Source organism: Argopecten irradians, chromosome 15 (genome assembly GCF_041381155.1).
Source record: "Argopecten irradians isolate NY chromosome 15, Ai_NY, whole genome shotgun sequence".
NCBI classification, from domain to species: Eukaryota; Metazoa; Mollusca; class Bivalvia; order Pectinida; family Pectinidae; genus Argopecten; species Argopecten irradians.
This window is the reverse complement of record NC_091148.1, coordinates 10,442,336-10,459,320: the sequence shown is the minus strand read 5'-3', so window position 1 is coordinate 10,459,320 and position 16,985 is coordinate 10,442,336. Positions and strand designations below refer to the sequence as shown.

Sequence of the window (16,985 nt, the reverse complement as noted above, 5' to 3'; positions counted from 1 at the left end):
TTTTCAGGTCACTTTCATCTTTTCATGTTCTTTCATCTTTTCATGTTCTTTCATCTTTTCATGTTCTTTCATCTTTTCATGTTCTTTCATCTTTTCATGTTCTTTCATCTTTTCATGTTCTTTCATCTTTTCATGTTCTTTCATCTTTTTCATGTTCTCTCATCTTTTTATGTTCTCTTATCTTTTCATGTTCTCTTATCTTTTCATGTTCTCTCATCTTTTTTTATGTTCTCTTATCTTTTCATGTTTCTCTTATCTTTTTCATGTTTTCTCATCTTTTATGTCTCTCATCTTTTTATGTTCTCTTATCTTTTCATGTTTTATCATCTTTTCATGTTCTCTTATCTTTTCATGTTTTATCATCTTTTCATGTTCTCTTATCTTTTCATGTTCTCTCATCTTTTCATGTTCTTCTTATCTTTTTGTTGTTCTCTTATCTTTTTATGTTCTCTTATCTTTTCATGTTTTATCATCTTTTCATGTTCTCTTATCTTTTTATGTTCTCTTATCTTTTATGTTCTCTTATCTTTTTATGTTCTCTTATCTTTTCATGTTCTCTTATCTTTTCATGTTCTTCTTATCTTTTCATGTTCTCTTATCTTTTCATGTTCTCTCATCTTTTCATGTTCTCTTATCTTTTCATGTTTTCTCATCTTTTCATGTTCTCTCATCTTTTCATGTTTTCTCATCTTTTCATGTTCTTTCATCTTTTCATGTTTTATCATCTTTTCATGTTCTCTCATCTTTTCATGTTCTCTCATCTTTTCATGTTCTTTCATCTTTTCATGTTCTCTCATCTTTTCATGTTCTCTCATCTTTTCATGTTCTCTCATCTTTTCATGTTCTTTCATCTTTTCATGTTCTTTCATCTTTTCATGTTCTCTCATCTTTTCATGTTCTTTCATCTTTTCATGTTTTCTCATCTTTTCATGTTCTTTCATCTTTTCATGTTCTCTCATCTTTTCATGTGCTCTTGAATCTTTTCAGGTTCCCTTGCATCTTTTCATGTTCTCTCATCTTTTGATGTTCTCTCATCTTTCATGTGCTCTTGAATCTTTTCAGGTTCCCTTGCATCTTTTCAAGTGCTCTCGAATCTTTTTCATGCGGTCTTAATCGTTTTCATGCGCTCTTTTTTTTTCATGCGCCCTTACATCTTTTCAAGCACTCGTGAATCTTATCAGGTTCTCTTTCATCTTTTCATGCGGTCTCAAATCTTATCAGGTACATTGTATCGGTTTATCTTTCATCTTTTCATGCACTTTCGAATCTGTTCATGAGCTCTTGAATCTTTTCATGCTTTCTGCATGGTCAGGGGAATAGCCACACACCGATGTATACTAGCTATATAGTTGGTGCAAGTAGGTCACCTCTTTAGTTCTTTTCTTGATGGCATTCAGTCATAAAAAAATGTTTCATTTCATCTATGGCATAGTGTTGGTTATTCCGTAATGGCATAGCTAGGTTTATAAAATTTCCGCTCTTTAGTGCTGCTGCTGATTTTTTCTTGTTCGATTATTCAGAGATTTAAATTATATAAATCTCTGGATTATTCTAACAAACCATTAATCACCACCTTCGCTTACATGTGTCAAAACTTCAATAATGTCTCCTTTATTCCCATCCTCAATAATCCAAGGGTTATTAACACTGTCATTATATCCACTCCTGGATAGGTCATAGCAAAATTACAGGTTCTATGTGCAACAACAAATGAACAGATTCTTTGGTCCTGTGATGTACACCAAAACAATCGATGATAACTTGCATGGCTTTGAAGTTGAGCGTTAATTTAAAAAAAAAATTAATGAAAACTTTGTAAGCCTGTGGCTGGTCTGTTATTTTCTAATGAACTGCCTTCAGATTTGTTATGACATGTTCCAGGGTTGAATTTTATGACAATGATAGCAACACCTGGAGTATCGAGGAAGATTATTTTCTTTTCCTTCTCTTTCTTTTTATTCGTAACCAATGGGATTTATCTTGATGGAAACAAACAACTATTTTATTAGCTGCGATGACGTAGCTCTGAACGGACGGACGATTTCTGACAGATGAGATGGTCGTCGTCGAAGAACGGAGTGGAGGCAGGGTATGATTATTCATTCTACCAATTGTTCTTTTCAATGATGCAGTTGGTCTAGTTCTCCACGTCCTCTTTAGAGGCTCTATACAATTTTTTATCATCAGTAACTTTATACACGTGCAAAAAAGAAGGGCAATGGGTACCTCCCTGTGGAATACCAACAGTATTTCAGGAACACCACTTCTGACTTGTCTCCACCTCAGTGTTGTACCTTTTACGCCATTCTGATCTATACTATCAGAGTTACTTCCCTTCACTTCAGATGAAGTGAAACGAAGGGAAGTAACTCTGTCAGATCAGAATACATTTACACGTGCCTGCAGTAATCTGTTATTCCTTTACTTCCATACTTTGTGTTGTGTAAAGGAGTATAGAACGGTTTTGCCTGACTTGTATGTATATTGGCTAACAACGATAACAGACGTACACTTTAAAACTGGGAAACATCCATATTTAATAAGATTATATTTACAAACTGTATAAATTATCATCACCTTACAGTCGATTTTGATCAAGATATTTGAACAGGTAAAAAAAATGCGATAAAAATGTCGCAATTTAAACTGTAAACACAAAAAGCAAAGTAAGCAAAAGCGAACAAATAATGCGTGATCAAATTATTATTCATTTATGACTTACCCATTACTTACTACAAATAAATGTATTTTGCAGAAAATATTTTCACAACCACAACACTATCTCGCGAAATTGCGAAGATACCAACTCCGCAAAGTTTACCGACTAAAAGGAATGTTTGATATATACATTATTGGTGCTAATCACATAATTATGTAGTAAAAAAAATGAAAACCTCTAATAGTAGACTGTCTCAGCTGACACTGAATTAGTATGCATGTATGTAGATGGTGAAGTTAAAAGACAATCGCAATATTTCAGAGATATTTCCGTCAGTCTTCTATTCCTGAACATTTCAGGGAGTTTCTTCGACATGTTACGAATGGCCTAAAGCAAAACAATTACTGCCTTAACATCATCATTTCCGAATGATTAAGTTTTTTTCCTGAACATACTACTGTTGGACAATTATATCACAATTGCAATGAAATGAATAGTCATGCATTTTGAAAAGAAAGAAAACTGAACACATAGTAAATGTGTCTCCCCGACCTCCATCCCATGATACACCAAGCTCAAGCAACAGAACACAGATCCGACCCCTGCCCATGCTCCATCCAGTTCGAGGGTCACTCCTGAACATATAGTAGACCTGACCCCTACCCTTGCCCTCTCCCCGCCCCCGTTCGAGCGTCACTTCTGAATACATTGTAGATATGACCACGTCCTCTCTCCCATCCTATGCGTTCGAGCATCAGAACACGTTTTAAATCTGACCCCCTCCCCTTGCTCCATCCAGTTCGAGGGTCACTCCTGAACATATACCTGGCCCATCCCCACCCCCCGTTCGAGCGTCACTTTTGAACACATTGTAGATATGGTCGCGTCCTCTCCCCCACCACATGCTCCACACGAGCATAAGAACACGTTTTAAATCTGACCCCTCCGCTTAGCTTGCCCCCTTTCCCGTTAGAGCGTCAGTCCTGTACGCATTTTAGATATGGCCACCTCCCATTGTCCTTAAGCGCGAACGTCAGTCCTGAAGACATTGTAGATCTGTCTTCCCCTTCCGACGTAGTTTGAAGTGTTCATCGCGAACACGTTCCCGGATGTTCTTGAGGTGTTTCACTAGAGAATCGACCCTGATTAGCATATCACCAGTCTTCACAGATCTGCCTTTCAGAATGGACAGTTGGTCGAGTAAATACACCTGCAAATATCAACAATGCAGATGAAGTGTAGTTTAATGTGAAAAAAAAACAATCCAATATTTATTGATGTTAGATAATTATTATTAAGAATTTCCATAAAGAATACAACTCAATACAATGTTCGACAAACGTTATTAATAGATATCCATCGCCAGGATGAGGTTGATAAATATTTGATCCGCTCTTTTGTTTACAATTTTTTTTTTCTCTTTACAAATATCCTCAAAACACATGATGTCACAAATCAATACCAGCCCATAAGAGGAGATAATTTTGTAAGATACAAATACAGGATATATATGCACTGTTCCTACGTTTTTCCAGTCACAGAAGGCTCGAGACTGCCCTCCCACTCTCCCTCCCATACCCTTCTATTCAGGTGTTCCTGGCTGATGCCAGTAACAGGAGGCTCGCGACTGCCTTCTTCCCGCCCCGCTCTCATGATGGTCCTGTTGCTCCCATTGAAAAAAAGTTAGAGACTGTCCATCCGCTTAATAACTTACCACATACACTTTCCTTGTTTGATCCAGATGCTCCTAGCTGATGCTAGTAACAGGATGTTCGCGAATGCCCTTCCCCCTATCAGATCCCATTGAAAGAAAGTTAGAGACTGCCCCCAACTTCCCACAACACTCTTTTCGTGTTTGAACCGGGTGTTCCTAGCTGATGTCAGTCATTGGATGTTCGCGACTGCCCCTCCCCCATTCCCTCACACACATTTCCTTGTTTGATCCGGGTGTTCGTAGATGATACCAGTCGAAGAAGGTTAGAGACTGCCCTTTTCCCTCACTCCCCTACAAACCCTGTCCGTGTTTGAGCCGGGTGTTCCTTCCTGATGCTAATCACATAAGTTTCGAGACTGCCCTCCTCCCTCACTCTTCTACAAATCCCTTCTGTGTTTGATTCGGGTGTTCCTAGCTGATGCCAGTCATTGGATGTTTGCGACTGCCCCTCCTCCATTCCCTCACTCACCTTTCCTTGTTTGATCCGGGTGTTCGTATATGATGCCAGCCACAGAAGTTTCGAAACTGTCCTACTGCCCCACTCCCCTACAAGCCCCTTTCGTGTTTGGTCTAGGCGTTCCTAGCTGATGACAGTCGAAGAAGTTTCGTGACTGCCCTCCTTCCCAACTCCCCTACTAACACTGTCCTTGTTTGACCCGGTTGTTCCTACCTGGTCCCAATCACAGAAGGTTCGAGACAATCCCCCGTGTTTGACGAGCACTCTTTTGACGACTTTACAGGCTTTGTCACAGCGCGGGAACATCCTCAGAACATCGTCCATAGACACAAACTTGTACCCTTCCATGATCACATAGGGACACGTCACACCCTCCATGTGGGCATAGCCGCCCTTACAAGGCTGGTCCTTCATGTTTATCGGCACAAAACTGGAAATGTACGGGTTTAGGATTCAACTTAAAACACATATCCGTATAGCTGGTTATTTCGCGGCAATTATATTTTCGCGACTTCACGGGGCGTTGCTATGATCACGAAATTTGATCTGCAAAGTGTAGAAAGTATACAAAGTATATAGATTTCCTCGCGTCATGTAGACTATCAAAGCCAGGTCGCGAAAATTAAACTGTGGTAAAGTTTAATTTTCTCGTTTCGACTAAAATCGCGAAAAATTTTGACCCGCGAAGATTACTGGAAATGTATAACTATCTTTAAATTTACTATTAAAACGTTCACACAGTACAGTCTAATACAGGTACTTTGGTTTTTCTGTATATCTTATAATTGTAAACGAAATATAACATTGATATCACTAATGAAAACAAATTTTATTTGCAAACAAAATTTACTTCATAACCAGATGAAAAAATTGCAATTATTTTTTCAGACGACTTGATAAAATGAAATACATTTAATCTTCGCTTTCGTTGATTTCCCAAGGGAGTATTTTCGAAATCATTCGTAACGTCGATGTCTCTATTATGATGTCGGGTTTTCACGCCATTCTCGGATTTCTTCTTCAATAAAATATGAAGAAAAATATTCGGCCAATCAGAAAGTTGGATGTAGAAAATGAATTATATGCGTATAATGATTACCTACCTAAAGGTGGAAGATCCCATGTCTGAATTGACTGCTTGATTCTGTATGCGTTTTGGCGGGAAGGAAGCAGGTGACGGAAGTGACCTCGACGACGAAGACTGCTTAATGATCTCCATCATTCGTTTTTGTTCTGTTGACAGGTGCTGTATGGCACTGTTGGCTGAAGACATGTCGTTTTGAGTAATGGTTTTCTGCTTTATTCTGAAACTGGTTGAAGGCTCGACATCTCGACTTGAAAGATCGAAAAATATATTCCTTTCTCCATAACGGTTTGAAGTTGTGGCAGCATCGTCACTCCTCTTCTTCTTTATATCTTTTATATCTGGCGTATGTTTACACGATCCTTTCACGACTGTGTCATGCTTTTTAGAATTGACTTCTAACGATTTATCGGTATCGGAGACAGCAGAACTTGTGCTCTCTGTATGTTCTTTGGCGCTCTCTGAGACACTGCTTGAGCTATTTATTACCTTCACCTTACCATCCATATCAGACTCACTAGAAGTACACGTATGTGTACTGTTCTTTGAAGTAGATCTTGCTTTAGTTGACTTCTTTCCCTTTGTCTTTTTACCAGTCTTTCCTGTTCTTTCACTGTCTCTGTATATCGAGTTGTCGGATACCTCTGCCATACATTTTCTTGGACTTAAATGTTGTCGAACGCTCCGTCTGATTATATTCACTCCACTCGAAGAACTTTTCTTAGAACGGTTTTTCTTGGTGTCGTCAAAGACATACACTGATCCTTCAAATGGGTCTTCGTTATCAACACTAGCGTCAACACTAGCGTCAGACTTCTTGGCGTTGGTTTCTGGTTGTGTTGTTTGTACGCTGACATCATCGATGTCGTCATGTTTGTTTTCTAGTTCTGTGTTTTCCTCTGGATCAATAACAGCTGTGGTTGAAATTGATTCGACACCCCCAACGACTTCTTCTACCAAGTCTAATTCATCATTTCCAACAATAAGGACTTCGTCAGACGATGTTGGATCTGCAGTATCACTAGGTAATACATACGTAACATCCATTTCGTTCAATGTGGCGATATTTTCCTGATCAGACGCGTCTGTCTGCCCTTCTTCCACTGCAGCAATTTGATATCCATCTTCAGTGCTACTACTTGGATATACGGGCGCAGTTGGGATTTGAAGATCTGGATCAGAAGTTATGTTTCCACTTTGTTCACAGGACAATGAGTCTTTTAGGGATGTGTTGTCCAAACTAGCAGGATGTTCGGTAGATGGCGTTTCTTCCTTTTCACTGGCTGATGTGCTACTGATATTTTGACTATACTCGATCAACCATCGTTTTTTATTGTGTAAATAATGTTTAGTAGATCCGATGTGGACAGCATTGGTTGTACTAGCGGATTTGTCGTTGGTATTGATTTTCAATTCAATTGTTTTCGCAACTTTATCAACACCAGTCTGTTGACACGGGTTCAGCGCCTCATACTTCGGGTGACCTCGAGAGCACGACATTGATAGTTCGTCATTGTGTTCGTCTCTGTCGTTGGAATTCTGTTTTTCTTTGTCTTCGGTCGAAGGAATACCGTGGTGTTCAGAAGTACTACTTCTTAGGTCTAGTGGAATTTCGTTGTTGCGTTGTTTCTGCTGAACATCTTTCTTTATCTTAGTGGAATGTTCCTCAACTGAAGACTTGTGACAATTGCCTTCTTCTCCTCCTTTATCGGTTCTATTCTCCTTCAATCGTACAAATTTTAAAGTCAAATTGTTAACCTCCACTTTGTACTTGTTAGATCGAAGACCCGGAGAGGATGCGCTTTTGCAGACAGCATTCTTGATATCCTTAAAGTCATTGGATTTTAGACAATTTTCACTTTTTGACTGCTTTGGAAGCTCATCTGGACTACTTTCAAATTCAAACTTTGTGTCTGTTATTTCAAGATTTTTCTTTGCATCGTTTGATTTTCGATGCTTTGACAGTTCACTGTCTTTTTCGAGAGTTGACGCGTTTATGCCCCCTTTCCTACGTACTAAATGGGAGACTTCAGTAATTTTTGCATCACTTGGATTGTTTTTTAGAATACCATCATTGGGTTTCTGGATACTGTTTTCTGAATTAACTGGTCTCGCTGTACGTGTGGCAGCCACTCTACCGGCGTCTATCTTCGGCAATGGAGACGACCTTGGCCCGATATTTGCGTTAGGAATAGATCCCCGTAGAGCATCAAAGTCACAGTTGTATCTCCGGAGAGCCATCATAGATTCTACAGTCTGGTTAAACGGATTTGCAGACACTAATTCAAGGAGGTTGTTGGCACTGATTCTGGACTGGCTCACCGATTCATTTCTGTACCACATTTCTTTCTGAGACTTTTGTGAGTCGCGCTTGATGCCAGAAGGATTAGGCAAGGGAAAATCCTTTGGTTTTACTGGCTTTACTACTTTCGGTAAAATTTCGTTTGTATTTTTCTTTTGGAAACTTTCTCTTCTTACGATTTTATCATGAGTTTTGGTGTCACTTACATTTAAGATATCGTTTAGGTTTTGTGCAGCATAGCGAGCCTGAGTTTTCTTTATGCTAATCCCATACAAGGAATCGTCTTTTATTCGCCGTGGATGGTCTTTCATGATTTGGTCAATGTTCCACTGCGGTTTTGACTTTGTTGAGCGATTGGGTGGTTCGCTAGCAACTTTTTCGCATGATCTGATTGGCCCAGGTTTTGTATTCAGAAATCCTCCACCTAATTTTTCATTTGAAGCGACCGATATACGGCTCCAAATCCCGCTGTATTTATCAAACGTTTTCTTGGGTAACGGTGCCCGTAAATGACGAAAAGTCTCATCTTTAGTGGGGCTGTTACGAGCCAGATAAGTCGTCGTGTCCAAAGATTTGGTTACGCTCGGTGTAGAGTAATGTGGTAGTTGAGACTGACCGGGTGATTGGTTAGAACGCTGTGAAAGCTGTCGTAAGAAGACATCTGTTGCCGAAGTAGTGTCGTTAACGCTGCGGTAGAGAGCGTTCTGATTTGTCGACCTGTCGTAAATTGATAGCGAGTTCGAAACTGCAGGTAACCGCTCTATTGGGTGAGATAGAAGTTGTAAAACCGTAGGGCCATCATTTTCACCATCGGAGTTTTCCAACGCGTTACTATTTTTGTTGAGACAAGTATCTTGATCATTACCATACGTTGTTGTTTCTATTGGACTTTTCACCCTTTGTCTTTTTCTTGGCCGTGTCGTTTTATCAAGGTTTTTCGGCTTCGGCACACATTTTGTTGTCAAACTATCATCATCAGTGTTTCCAGATAATCCAAATCGAGCATGCCCCCTGCGACTCGTTGAACGCGTTACAATACGCGTTGTTAGTTTATTTGCTTTCGTTTCCGTTTTCTTTGACACGTTCGAATTCCCTTTTTTAGTCTCTGTACTTTGTATTAAATTAGAACGATCAGAGTCTTTTTCTTTTGAGACAATATTATCATTGTTTTGAACTTCAACAACAGGAGCGAGGACTGGTTTTAGTTCCTTTTTTGCAGGTTCTTTGATTTTATCCTTATCACGGGCCTCCTTTTCCGCCTGGCATATGTCATGCAACGTCTGAGGATTATTCATCTGCACTGGTTTCTGTTTTACTTCACCGATTTTACCGAGAAGTTGACCCACTTTTGAAAGGCAGACTTGTTCAAGCCAGTACTGCGGTGCCATCAGGTCCAAAGACGACGTATAATCTTCGTCATCATGAAGGTCAGAAAAATGATCCTGTAAGTGAAAAATATGCATACTGCTATGATAGTAATTAGTAGGTATAGGAAATGTGTTTGGTTGCCGGTGACATAGGAATCGGCCGTGCAGGTAGGGCGTTAGAATTGTACCTGCTGCCCCTATTGCATGATCGTAAAAGGCGACTAAATTTAGGGTCTTATCTGTTCTCTTCTTTTAAACTGACTTTATCTTTCCTAATGCCTCCCTTGGCACCGCCCCACGTTTGGCGTTGTGTTGAGCGTTCGCCCAAGTGAGGAAGGCTCTGGTTCTGTCCCCAGGCCGAGACACACCAAAGTCTAAAAAGTGGTAGTTTCTGCTCCTGCTTAGTGTCAGCATACAGGGAGTGGGACGACTGGTTCGCCCGTTGTCAGTATAATGTGACGGGCGAGGTGTGTTGCTTGGTGTCTTCGGCGGCAGTGATATAGCACTATAAAAAGGGCAACAGTTCCACTATACAAGAAGACACAACATTAATATACCGCAGTCTCCCAATACACGCACCTCGAACAAATAACACGCAACACACCGCATACATGGGAGGCCGTAATTATATGACCATAGCTAGCTGTTTATAAGACGTTAATTAATGAATCAAACAAACAACCTAGGAATAGTTACTGTGAAATCAATTATTTTTGTTAGGCTCAATTTTCGTGTATTATAAAAGTTTATAATTCCGTTGGCACTTATATTCGTGGAGAAGATCGGAAATACTGTTGACACTCGAGCGGAAATAAGCTCTGCCATACAACACAGTTACGATCATAACCGGAAATCGAACAGTGTTTTACAGGTGTAAAAGTCACCTCTGTTACAGTTTCATCGTTATAAAATGTTCCTTGGCAAAATATCAAAAAACTGTTGCATTGAAACATATAGACAGTGTATAATATTTGTATTTCATAATTTCTTATTTCGTTATAAAATGCTAAAGTTGGGGCATTTTTTTCTTAAAATCTTTTACGTTTATGCTAACCTACAGATATACGAAAGATTTGACCTGCGTATCGATGCATAAAATGTGGATTATTGGTTCATTTACCTTGAAATTGATTAAACTTGATGTGAGTAAAGGTAAAATGTCCGTTTTACCACTATCTGGTTTTCCAGCAAGACATCGCAATTCCATCACCACAGCATCCCATGAAATTAGAATATCCTTTGATGTCATGTGTACCCATGGAACATCTGAAAACATACCCGAGGAAAAGTATAACATGTTCATGCGGAGTGACATGAATCACAAAAAAAAATATTATCAAGACGGATATATAATTACAGTCTCCTTCTGAAAGAGGATCAAAATAAATCATTGGTAGCTTAGCAAAAGACTGCCATCTTAAGATTTGTGGTAAAGACATGGCAAAGATCATTACTGTATTCTGCCAGCATTAAGTCTCTTTGGCAATAAATCCAAATCTTTTAGAACTACATGTAGTATCAAATCCGTCATGAAGCCCCCTCCCTATTATTCTGATTATGACTTCATGCAACTTGGTTAGAAAAAAATACATCGATGTAGGAAGATCAATCTGACTTTGGATACAAAATCCTGATTTACTCTTTCTAATTAATTAAGATCATAAATATGGGGACCAGACTGTAATAAGAGCTTTTATCATTCTATACTTACTCCATCCGTGTCTCATTATTTTCCAGTTGGTGAAACATCGCCCTTCTATACAGAGGCAGCGTCTGATTTCATTGTTTGATTTGTCTATATGACCAGCTACAAACTCGCTGCATAGTCTGTCTAGGTATTCGTGCAGTTGAGGAAATGTCGCCGAAATTTCTGACCCTGAACAGAACCCACCGTCGTCTGTTCCCTTGCCGCCTGCCTTCAGAATTGGCATGACAATGTAACCGACCTGGTTGGTTTTGCCAAAGGTGTTGGGAATCACTTGCTCTTTCCTTGGTAATAACCGTACTGTTTCAATAGTTGGATATCTAATTCCTAGAAACTCTTTCTTTATGTCAGGTTCTCTGTCTGTAGAAGATTCCGGCTTTCTGAGTGAGCAGTCGCTGTCATGTTGATAGATGCCATTGCCGTTGTCTGAATCGATGCTATTCTTTTTCATGTCCACCTTATTTCCATCGGTGCTGTCATGTTTGCCAGATGGCCCTGTGTAAAGACAAAAGTAGTCATTCAGATTTTAACACGATTGTTAAAGCCTTGGATAGAGATTGGTCTAGTTTCAGTTCTGCGCTTCAACGTGGACTTTGATATGCAAATTGTGTTCAAATTCATGTATCAAAATAACCTCTAATGAGAATCTGGTGGTGACAGCGAAGCCAATGGAGATAACTTTAAAGACGGTGTTTTTTATGGGGGTATATTTTGTTCAAGAAAAAAGGACTGCGACAACCTACTAGGAAAATAAGCATTGGATCATCTCTTCGTATCATATCGTGTCTTCTACTTTAAAGCACTTGTTATTTATGCATACATGTACCTTTATCGGAGGAGCTTGAAGTGTGTTCAACACAGGATTGCGACCTGGCATAGTGACATCTTCTACTACAGATGTCATGTGACGTACCATGCTTGAGCCATACCATCTCCCAAAGACTATCAATATTGTCCTTCACAAACTGCAAATCAACAAGGAGCGTACCGGAAGTTACCAACCGGAAATTCCTCAAAAAGTTCATTTGTTGCTTTGGTGTACACGCTTGCATCTTGCTCCCTTCCCATGGATATCTGCTGACAACCTTGAGAGCGTTCAGTACGATGTCACATTCAGGATCGGAGCAGGATGGGAAAAGCACTTCTTTCACATCAGACCAGACTGCAAATCGAGAATTGTTGTCCTCCACGTGTGGCATATGGTCTATGTATTTTGATGCCAGCTTATATCGACATTTTTCATCTTGTTTTGACGATGCCAGTTTTTGTTTTAAGACTATCTGAACCCTCGAATCCGGTGGCTTCTTCTTAGATTCGCAGCCCATTTTACTGGTCGCTTGGTTACAAGATTTCAGCAAGTCCAGGGGTCGAGCACAATGTTACGTCATTGAGTTACTCTTATCAATCAGCATTATCTGGAAAACGAAAAAAAAATCAAATGTGTCAAAGAGGAATATCTTAGAACACATAAATTTCCCAACAGAAAACTGGGCATCGGGATTCCTTAAAGTAAATGGCGCCTACAACAACGCATTGTTATTGTTATAACAAATAACTAAAAGGACGTCAACGATGTTTTGATCCGTTTCCATCGTCGCTTTGACGACATAAAAAAGTGAATAATACATACTTAATTAAAATCAACAAACGTTAACGTTAACTACACAGACCCGGGAGTTAGAAATGTTTATTTCGTCTTACAAGGAAAGAAGAGATTCATTTTCGTAGCCGACGACACTACGATTTACTCAAACTACCCCAAACCACCCAAAACTACCTCAAACCACCCAAAACTACTCTCAAAACTACCTCAAACCACCCAAAAACTACCCGAAACTACCCCAAACCACCCGAAACTACCCCAAACACCCACACACCACCCCAAACCACCCAAAACTACCCCAAACTACCCCAAACCACCCAAAACTACCTCAAACCACCCCAAACCACCCAAAACTACCTCAAACCACCCAAAACTACTCAAAACTACCCCAAACCACCCAAAACTACCCCAAACTACCCCAAACCACCCGAAACTACCCCAAACTACCCCAAACCACCCAAAACTACCCAACACTTCCCAAACCAACAAAACCACCCAAAACTACCTAAAACCACCCAAAACTCCCCAAACTAATACCCCAAATCATCCAAACCTACCCCAACCCACCCACAACGCTCAAAACTACATAAACCCACCCAAAAACTACCCAAAACTACCTAAAACCACCGAAAACTACACACTGGGTCCATCCCAAATCACCCCAAATCTCCCAAATCCAACCAAAACTAGCGCAAATCAACCAAAACTACACAAAACCACCTAAAACATACAAACAATTAAGCCAGAGCATATTAAGATAACGTTTAGAATATAATCTACACTGATAATAAAAGTTCAAACTATATTGTAATAGCGGTTACCTTCCTTTGCAGGAGATGTAGTAATGAATTTATGAATCGTAAGTGTCTTTCTCAAGTATATATACATATAGGTTCGTGAGGAAAAACATGCAAGTTTATTAAAACGGCTATGTTGTATAACCTTTTAATAAACTTCCGTGCTTTTTTCGGGTGTTTCCCCCCGACAAAATGATGTAACATAAATTCTATGTTGCATTTCTTGACTGTTGTAAATACGTTTCTCTACACAATGTATTTTGTAAAGAGACTAATAAAGTTTGAAGTTTGAAGTTTAACATACGCCAAAGTCTCATAAAAACATTAGTACCATCATCATCATTATCATCGTCATCATCATCATCATCATCATCATTAAACTTTATTTCCTCCTCTAGTGGAATGATTTCCGCCGTCGTCCTAATTACCACACAATATTCGGATTATCAATGTGGCAGACGGCAAAACAGCGAAATGAATCTTCAATGATAACATAGATTATGGAGGGAACCTTGCATTTATTTGCATGGTGGTGTAACCTCATCTTAGGACATCGATAGACATTTTCTTTTGTTATGGTTGGTTTTTAAGAAAATTAAATATTTTGTTTCGGAAAGGGTAAACTATTACTCTTTGGCGCGAATTGTTAAAATACTGAGGCTATATTTCACATTTGGAATAAATGCGTAGCGTTCGCGATGAACTGCGCCGATTTCATCAAGAATTAATTTTTGGTAACATTGCCCTTCGTTTTCGCCGGCCTGAAAGAGTTGGAGCAAATGTAGGAGACAAAAAGACAGAGTTCAGACGACAATGCTTCTTGTAGAAAACTAACATGGAGAGCACTGGATGGTCACAATTAGAGCAGAAATGAAGTATGACATAGCGGAAGATAACTCCTATATGTATAGGTGACTGATATTGCCAATGTAGAACACATGTTACACAACAGGTATGAAAACGCAATTTTTTTTCAATTTAAAAAAAAAACAAAAACAAACCAAGGACGTAGATACAAAAAAATGTACTTATAAACCTTGCAAAAATAAAAAACCAATGTATCTATCACCGTGTATCATTTTATGGATAAAATGTCAAATGACAACTTATAGAGGTCGTTTTTCAAGTAAATTGGTCACATTTTCAATTTAAAAAGTGTAGAGCCATGACATCACCTTGTCGTAAACCTCTTACTCTTCATTAGTAATTTGAAAAATCTCGAAACCCCATTTTTTGTCTGTTTCATTTCTCTCTACAGTAGCTCTGTACACTAGAGTCTCAATTAGTCAATCAATTCATACCAACATGATTTGATTTAAAAGGAACACTCTACTTGCATAAATCTAAGATGAACATTAACTAGTGTTAATTGTCCAACAATGGGAAATTGTTAGTTTAGAAAATGATAGAATCGCCTAATTACAGCTATCCCTTGATATCCGCCGGCGTAACCTTTGATGTAGCTTGCGGGTGCCAGGCTCACGGGGATCTGAGAATCAGTTACAGATTATTTAAGGATTAACTTGAATAGATTTTTTATGTTATGGAGATATAACACAAAAATCTGAGTGTACTCTAAATAAACCGCGAAGCAAAACTGAATTATATAATCATGGACCCAACAGAGTGCCCTAAGACCATTTTATACGTTTAAGAGGTCTAGATAAAAAAACACATCACTATTTTGGAAAATTAAACATTATTTTTCTGTATCACCAAGTGTTAGAAAATCGGAATTTATCCTACAAGCCTTTAAAATGAACAGTCGGGCAAGGATGGCTAAAATCGGTAAAAATGGTGTGAATGTATCCAGTATAACTTCTTATGGAATAGAAAAATAAACTTTCTCGTCAAAATCTGTCTGCGTACGTAGAAATTAATTTAAAGTATAGGAACCTAAAACGTCCTCCCGGCTGACTATGTCCGTGGTTACATTTCCACGCAGCCTCGCTTTCAATGCTTTCAACTTTTCTTTATTTCAATGGTCAGAACTGGGAAACGTAAGCAGCACTTGACCGTCGTATTAATATGTGAGAACTTTTGGAAGGCCAATGAACGCATTTAGACTGGTTTTCTTTGCCCGACTATATATTCACTTTAAGAATATAGGTCATTTCTAAGATCCTGGTATAACGGACAATTTAATAAAACATGACACTCATCTTCTATTTGATCATGACAGTTAAAAAGATAAGACATTTCTTCTAAATCTTCCGTCAATGACTAATGTTAGGCAACGTCAAATTTCTTCAGCTTTGCATTGGTGTTCTTTTTACTCGATAAGACAAGTATTTGTTGAGCCAAATGTTTTTTGTTCCCGGTTCAAAGGCGTTTCGCGTGGTGTTTAGTAGTGTAACGAGACAGTGACAAATCCTTCTCCTTCAAATTCTTGGTTAAGATGAAAGACAGATATCTGTTATTACTCTAGTGTCATTTTCTTTTTCCAGTCTTTTACAATCTACATGTACAAATGTATCGGTATCTTCAAAACGTATGGGAGGTTTCTAGTATAGCGGACCTCGGAAGTTTTTAAAGTCTAGGAAACCTAATGAAAAACAGTTAGTTTTTATAATAGTTTGTATAAAATATCATAGATATTTATAATAGTTTGTATATGTATACTACGATGTATCGTTTCTATTCACAAGATGTGGGAAAACTGATTGCGGTAGAAGATTTCGCAATAAAAGTAAGTGAATGGGAGTATTCATAAATAGGAATGCATGAAAAGAGACAGAAAATAATTAGCTTCCAAAGATTTACACAATAATACTGTGTGCAGAACATACATGTTAGGAAATGTCAAACGCATAAAGAAGAGAAAAATGGACGTTGGATGCATATTGCATCTTTCTTTTCTTATCTTTTCCAGAAACATAAATTTCTACTGTTTCCTCTTTTTCTTCTTTAAAAGAATATCGGTAAAATTGGTTATTTTTGCTCTCTTTTCATGTTAAAAATATTTTTTACAGCGTGAAAAATTTAGAGATCAAATTTAGACATAGAAATCTACTATTGGTATACATGTGTAAACCATAAATGTATTTAAATAGTAGTGATAAGAATTAAATATATTTCAAATTATGCAGGCAAAATCTTACCAAATATAAACTTTCTAATTTTACGTGAAGTAAATGTCCGTCGCCTCTTCCCGTTCTTCAACGGTCATGTTAGAAATTAGAACGACCTCTCGTGTCAGAACGGGAAGTTTTCACGTTTTCCCGCAATTTATACATTGCATGTGTTTATTCCATTCGTAGTCTCTCTATTCATTCTACATTTCCCAAAAGTCTCCGA

At 38.5% G+C, this 16,985-nt stretch overlaps 2 protein-coding genes across 2 annotated transcripts; both read right to left on the bottom strand.

The window, feature by feature from the left end:
* Positions 1–566: 566 nt before the first annotated feature.
* LOC138308581 (golgin subfamily A member 6-like protein 26) lies at positions 567–959 on the bottom strand. Its single transcript, XM_069249627.1, has one exon. It carries the CDS (start codon positions 957–959, stop codon positions 567–569), a length of 393 nt encoding a protein of 130 aa, XP_069105728.1.
* A 1,565-nt stretch (positions 960–2,524) lies between these two features.
* Positions 2,525–16,883, bottom strand: LOC138309103 (serine-rich adhesin for platelets-like). The gene is made up of 7 exons (XM_069250244.1): positions 16,790–16,883; positions 12,115–12,703; positions 11,295–11,783; positions 10,704–10,849; positions 5,934–9,658; positions 5,044–5,260; positions 2,525–3,869 (listed from the first exon to the last, which is right to left on the bottom strand). Exons 2-7 carry the CDS (start codon positions 12,611–12,613, stop codon positions 3,693–3,695), a joined length of 5,253 nt encoding a protein of 1,750 aa, XP_069106345.1. The 5' UTR covers positions 12,614–12,703; positions 16,790–16,883; the 3' UTR covers positions 2,525–3,692.
* Positions 16,884–16,985: the final 102 nt, after the last annotated feature.